The 7,083-nt window shown below is 35.4% G+C and overlaps 1 protein-coding gene across 1 annotated transcript in view; it reads left to right on the top strand.

Moving 5' to 3' along the window:
• The window catches only part of LOC106877485 (intermembrane lipid transfer protein VPS13D), a 177,964-nt gene that overhangs the window by 124,310 nt on the left and 46,571 nt on the right, over positions 1-7,083 (top strand). Inside the window, exons 54-59 of the mRNA XM_052966707.1 lie at positions 1,087-1,297; positions 1,416-1,595; positions 2,587-2,753; positions 4,455-4,511; positions 5,167-5,247; positions 6,326-6,470. Coding sequence (XP_052822667.1) covers positions 1,087-1,297; positions 1,416-1,595; positions 2,587-2,753; positions 4,455-4,511; positions 5,167-5,247; positions 6,326-6,470 — 841 coding nt within the window. The remainder of the gene's footprint in view (positions 1-1,086; positions 1,298-1,415; positions 1,596-2,586; positions 2,754-4,454; positions 4,512-5,166; positions 5,248-6,325; positions 6,471-7,083) is intronic.

Consider the following 7,083-nt stretch of genomic DNA (forward strand, 5'->3'; position numbering starts at 1 on the left):
CCTACTTATTAGGATTTTGGTTTTTGCTAGGTTGACTCTAAGGCCCTTCGATTCTAGTCCTTGCTTCCACACCTGAAACTTCTCCTCTAGTTCTGATAGTGACTGCGCAATTAGTGCAAGGTCATCAGCATAGAGGAGCTCCCAGGGGCAACCTGTCTTGAATTCCTCTGTGATCGCCTGGAGGACTATGATAAATAGGAGGGGGCTGAGGACGGAACCTTGGTGGACCCCTACCTCTACCTGGAATTCATTACTGTACTCATTTCCAACCCTCACCTTACTGGCAGCATCTCTGTACATGGCTTGCACAGCTCTCACTAACCATTCTTCTATCCCAAGTTTCCTCATTGACCACCAGATAAGGTATCGGGGGACCCTGTCAAAGGCTTTTTCCAAAACAAAGCATGTATGTCTGATTGGTTGACTATACTTACTTGAAAAAAGAATGTATCACTCTCAGAACTTTTTTGTTCTTGTTTTGGACTTTGGGCTTTTAATTACATGTCTTCCATGATTCCACCCAGGCAATTTGGCCATTGCAACTGAACCAGTTGTTTTAAACTTCATTAGTCTGCAAACCATAGACTCGTTGGGTGCTTCATTTCTCCCCCAAATGGTACAAAGTGTTCGAGCTGTTTACACTGTACTTTCTCCATTTTGGTAAAATGTCTTCACAATGAGAATGCATTGCTCAGTTGTAAACTGCTTCATGACACACTGCACACTATTCTGAAAAACAAACAAAAATCTATTAATCGTAGTGAATAGAGATGGCAAACATGATAAAAGCATGCCTTCAAACTTCAAAACACCAAAGTGTCACCCAATTCAAATTCAGTGCTCTTTATGGAACACCTTATGCAATTTTGTTCTACTACAGCACAGAGTGCACCTCTTCTATATGTTATTGAAGTGTATGTGTAATATTGTCGTAAGAGTAAACCCTACTATGGTTAGCTTTGCCTTTCATTTCCCAGGACAGTTCTATCAGTTACTCTCATTCCCTACAGATTTGTGGTCTTGTGACAGCATGAAACATTCTTGTCATTTCTAGTTCTTTCATGACTTACTGTTGTTTGTCACCAGGTTTTGTGTGTCTGTAAGACGTGGAAAATATCCCGAAGAAACTCAGCTACATCGAATACATGCTCGAGAATACAGTATTCCGGGTCACACAATTACTCTTCATCCACCGGTCACTCTTTGCAATCTGCTACCAATTGAGATGTCTTACTACTTCAAGAATACCTCAATGAAGGGTCAAATTGATGCTGGAAAACAGGAGCCACTCTATCAGGTAAAAGAGCTTTGACAATTTTTTAAATATTTATATTGAACACTTTGTTTTCTTTTAATTCCATCTCTTCATAGTTCTTCTTGTTACAATGTTTTCCCTTGCTTTTTTCTATATTCAGGCTGACATGAGCCAGCACCTTGAACTCGGAATCCAGCTGGAAAATTTCCGAGATTGTAACGAGTTGATGATCCCTCCAGGAACTATCAATTATAAAGCTCGGTTTGAACTATACGACAGTGATAAGAGAATGTTGGCGTTGACTGTACGCATCATTTCACGCAAAGGAGGAGCACTCAAGGTGAGACTTAGTCACTGACTTACCCATTTCTAATATCCAAAGAAATGCTTCAGAGTCAATGAGTAAAGTGGCAGAATTGTTAGCACACTGGACAAAATGCTTAGCAGCATTTCATCTGTCTTTATTCTGAATTCAAATGCTGTCAAAATTGACTTTGGCTTTCATCCTTTTGGGGTGAATGAAATAAATACCAGTTGAGCACTGGGGTTGATGTAATCAACTAGCCCCTCCACAAAATTTTAGGCCTTGTATCTATAGAAGAAAGGATATTAGAGAAGGGCTGGTTATCTTTGGGAGTTAAATTGACTTGACATAGCTGTCTTGAAATACATTAAATGAAATGTACCTGGGATTTGTGAAGGTCATCCTTGTCACACACTCTATCCCACTGATTCTGTTTTAAATTTTATGAAGTATACACAGGTCTGTAAAATACTCAGCCACTTCTGCTATATTACAATGAATAGGTAGTTCTATAGTATCAAACAACTGGAACATTATTTTGTCAAATTCAATGAGAATCCTTGTATTTTCTGAAATTCTTTGGTTAGAAAATATATTGCATTAATCTAATATATAAATGGCAATTTCTGTCTGTCTGTTACCATCTTAGTGCCTAAACCAGCTAACCAATATTCACGAAACTTAGCATACATGTTGCACTAACATCCAGTAGCATGTTTACAAATTAGCTATGATGTGACAAATATATCCAATTTGTTATCTCTAATCTCATGACTTCAAATAAACTCTAAAAATTTACTCTTTTGTAAAACATTAGTAATGGTTTGACCTGGCTGAAATCACTACACTATATTTTATGGAATAGGAATGAAATGTTTTGGTCTTTGGGCTTTCCCAAAGTTACTGAAAGCAAAGAAATAGCTTGACTCAAAAACTGAGACCAAATTCCATCTCATTCATAACTGGAATGTTATCGATTGCTTGTAAAACAATAATAGTTATCATATTTTTTTTTTTTTTTTTGTAGCTCCAAATCTCAGCTCCCTATTGGCTTGTCAACAAATCTGGCATTCCATTAATTTTCAAACAAGATGGCACCAGACTGGAAGCTGCAGGTCAATCAGAAGACCATGAAAGAGCAAAAAGTGTCACACCTTTACTTTTCAGTTTTACTGACAAAGAGTGTCCAACCAGGTATGTATTTTTTGTTTTCTTTTTTCTGAATGAATTTTTTGTTTTCTTTTTTCTGAATGAATTTTTTGGTATTTAATTATTGATCTTTGGCATTCCACCTGTGATCATCTTGTGTTTCTAATATGTAGAACTCCATTATCAAATATTTCCTTTTTTTTTTGCTTAACACAGTAGGGTATGCTATTTTAAGCAGTTCAAGTAACAACATAGAGGTCATATCTTTGTGTCTGTGGTGACATACACTCAAATGTCTTTTCATACATTACACATGTGCATACACAAAAGCGCACACACACACACACACACACACACACTTTATTTTTAACTTCTCCATTCTTTATTCCCCAGTCTATCAACAACCTGTTGTAAGCATCTTTCTCAGCTGCATTCACTTTCAATATCTGTTTCACTCTTAGACTTTGAAGATGAAACCTGGTTCTCTAGACCGAGCTAAAAATAACTAAGAGTTACTAACTCAAAATAAAGCCAAAGTACCTTTTGTGTAAAGAAAACTATTAGATGCCAGAAGATAATTTGCTTTGTAATGGGTGTTATTATAATTACAGTTAATTATTATTAGTTGTTACTTGAAAGATTCTCTATCCATAAGCTTAATTTGTGAAAGAAGATCGCTATCTCATTCTTGTCTGTATGAGACTAGGCTACCATCAGAAATATTGATATCTACATTTATGTACCTACAGAGGCTGATTAGGAATCCCAGAGTCAAAATTATTTATCTATATAATACTAAAAGTCTGTGATTGCTTGCTTGCATGCTTGTCTATAATTTGAAACAGCCAAACCGGCACATAATGGGAAAGGTACCCCTGAAATGTGAATACAAACAGAATAAAACAAGTTTAGCGTAAATCAGACCATGGATTCCCAAGATGCGTGTTTTTCTTTGGAGCGGGGGTTTATTTCCACAAATTTAAGCAGTGAAACCTGGAGTTATTACTGTGAACACCTGGATAGTTTTGTTTGTGTGCGTGGCTGTAATTTAATACAGCCAAACTGACACATAATGGGAAAATACTCAGAAAGTAAAGTGCCCCTGAAATGGGAATACAAATGGAATAAGACAAGTTTCATGTCAATTGGACCACAGGTTCCCGAGATACACATTTTTTTTTCAGGTACCTTTATGATTGCCTGCTTGCATGAGTGCTTGTCTGTAATTTAATACAGCCAAACCAGTGCATAATGGGAAAATACTTTGAAAGTAAGGTACCATTGAAATGTGAATACAAATGGAATAAAACAAGATACGTGGTTTTTCCAGGTACCTTTATAAATAGCCAAATCGGCACATAATGGGAAAATACTCTGAAAGTAAGGTACTGTTGAAATGTGAATAGAAACGGAATAAAACAAGTTTCACATAAATTGGACCATGGTTTCCTGAGATACATGGTATTTTCGGGTACCTTGAACTGTTGGTGACCCAACAGGTCACGGGTTATCTAGTTGTTTATAAGCCTCACTATTTCAGAATTGTTATCTAAATGAATAATGTTTCATATTAAAGAGATTTAACTTAAAGTTTCTTGATTCTTAGACTTTCTGTTGGAATTAATCCCCTTGTGAAATTTGGCTATTCTTTTTAACAAACATACATACACTCTCTCATGTTCCCTGTCATATGTGCAAACATGTATGTGTTTCTTTGTATATTACATAATTTTCTTTCTTTCTCAGATGTTCTATGAGAGCTGGAAGACAAACTGTAGCAGCAGAGAGTGTACTTCTTCAGTGGTAAGAAAATTCTTGTATATCACTTGATTATAGTGTTACTTTTTTGTAAAGGAATAGTTCTATCAGAAATATTGGTTTCAAGTTTTGGCATGAGGCCAGCAAGTTCAAGGGAGGGGTAAGTTAATCTCGTTGATCCCAGTGCTCAACTGGTACTTATTTTATCAACCCCGAAAGGATGAAAGGCAAAGTCCACTTTGGAGGAACTTTAACTCAAAATGTAAAGATGGGCACAATATTGCTAAGCATTTTGCCCAACTTTTCTCTCAGGACGCTCACACGCTGTCGTGTGTGCACACTGACATTACATATTCAGCGGAGCATACTGGCTTCATTCCTTGCAAGCTTACACTTGTCCTCAGCAGTCACAGCCCATGTTTCACTGCCATGTAGCATGGCTGTTCATACACATGCGTCATACAGTCTACCTTTTACTTTGAGTGAGAAGCCCTTTGTCACCAGAGGTAGGAGCTCTCTGAACTTTGCCCAGGCTATTCTTATTCTAGCTGCTACACTTTCATAGATTATATTTTCACAATGTGACAAAATATATCTTTATTAAACATATTGTGTATGATTTCTGTATACATATTTATTCATAGCCACACAGCTTTGCTATGATAGTTTTATGATAAATGATAATAAATTTTAATTTCAGGTGTCCTCGTTTTACATTAGACAGTGGCATTGGTACACGCCAAGTGCACATTACTTCTAAGGCAACAAATAGCCCAAATAGGTAAGAGCCGCTTTCTTATTTGTTAGCATTTACTTAATACTAACGTACGATCAAAGGCAATCCAGCCATGATAACCCTGTTTGTGTAGGATTTCTAAGACTTTTTCATCATCATCATCATCATCATCTGTTTTCCATCCTGGCATGAGTTGGATAGTTTGATTAGAACTGGTAAACCGGAGAGCTGCACCAGGCTCCAGTCTGTCCTGGTTTCCATGGTTGGATGCTTTATCTAATGCCAACCACTCCACAGTGTGTACCAGGTGTTTTTAATGTGTCATTGGCACAAGTTGCTTTAACCCATTAATTCCCACTGTCCTATAAATAGGACAGTAAATGAAAACATTAAATAAGCTATCTCACATTGTCTCAGTGTCCCATTTATAGGACACCGAGTATTTCCATTTCTACTTGAAGTAAAGGAGTTTTAATAATTATTTATTTCATTTTAACCTATTTTCAATCATCCGTAAAAATTTTAAAGTAATATTCAGAAATTTAAGTACTCTGGGATGTAATGTGTTAACGAGTCACTGGCACAAGCGGCTCTAACGTGTCACTGGCACGAGTGCCTTTTACATGTCACACTGACCACAGCTATGATTTCACTAAACTTGAGGGGTCTTATCAGGCATAGCAAATTGCCAACAGTCTCAGTCACTTGTCATCGCCTCTGTGAAATTCAACATTGTAACCAATGGTATCAAATTAGTAAATTTAGTAAGAGATGTACTGAATGATGTATGCAAAGCAACTTGCAATGGCTCTCAAACCAGAAAAAAAAAGGGGGAAATAGTTTCGAGATTTAACTAAATTAATTTACAGATTAAAAGGAAATCTATTTTTTGTTGACAATCTCATCTTTGTGGGTTTTTTTTATCAGGCCTAGTTTATATAGGATGGCTTTGTTCAGTATGTTATCTGTGTTGAGATGTCAAGATATGATTTGATGAAAATTTGGTCATTGAATGGCTCCTTCATTTGGTTATTTGTGGGGAGAGTTTCTTGTTGCTCGCTATTAAACTGAAATCAATATATCTGTTTTGCATATTTTGTTCATTTATTCTTCTTAAATTTAGAGTTTTTACCATTGGTATAGAAGTGAAACAAGGCTGTGGTATGTACTGTGATACCAACATAGTCACTTTTGCTCCTCGGTACTGTATTGATAACCAGTCACAATATAAACTGTCAATTATCCAGCAACATTTTGCTACAGAAATAGTAAGTAACTTCACTTTAATTATCAATTCTCTATTTTTCCTGTTTTTAAATACATGTATTTACACTACCTTTTACTACTAATATTTGGGATATTCTTTATACCTCGTTATGTTACTTGGGAAACCTATAGTTATGTGTTTCCACAAAATTTTGTTGTGTGTCTACTTGTATATATATATGTATTTACACAGATACATATATATGTGTATGTTTATATACAATCACATTCACTGTGTGACAATTATCTAATGAGATCCTTCAAAATTTAATCATGACATAAAACAAAAAATATATAATGTATCTGTATATTTATCCTTGAAATATTTTTTTTGTACCTCTAATTATCCAAGTAGTTTCTTTTCTTTTACAATTATTTGTGAAACATTCCTTCTGTGTATAATTGTCCAGATCAAAATTAGAATTAAATTTTTTAATACTCAGATAACAAAGCACCTTTTTTTTTTTTTTTTTTTTTTTTTTTTTACGAGGTGATTCATTCAAACATATCTGACAAAACCTGTGGATTGAAAATTTGAATATTTAGTGTGTGATTAAAATTTTCTTGGAATTAGAATTAAAACGTTACAGAATAGAAATTTATATATTTATATAT

This window comes from Octopus bimaculoides, chromosome 3 (genome assembly GCF_001194135.2).
Source record: "Octopus bimaculoides isolate UCB-OBI-ISO-001 chromosome 3, ASM119413v2, whole genome shotgun sequence".
NCBI classification, from domain to species: domain Eukaryota; kingdom Metazoa; phylum Mollusca; class Cephalopoda; order Octopoda; family Octopodidae; genus Octopus; species Octopus bimaculoides.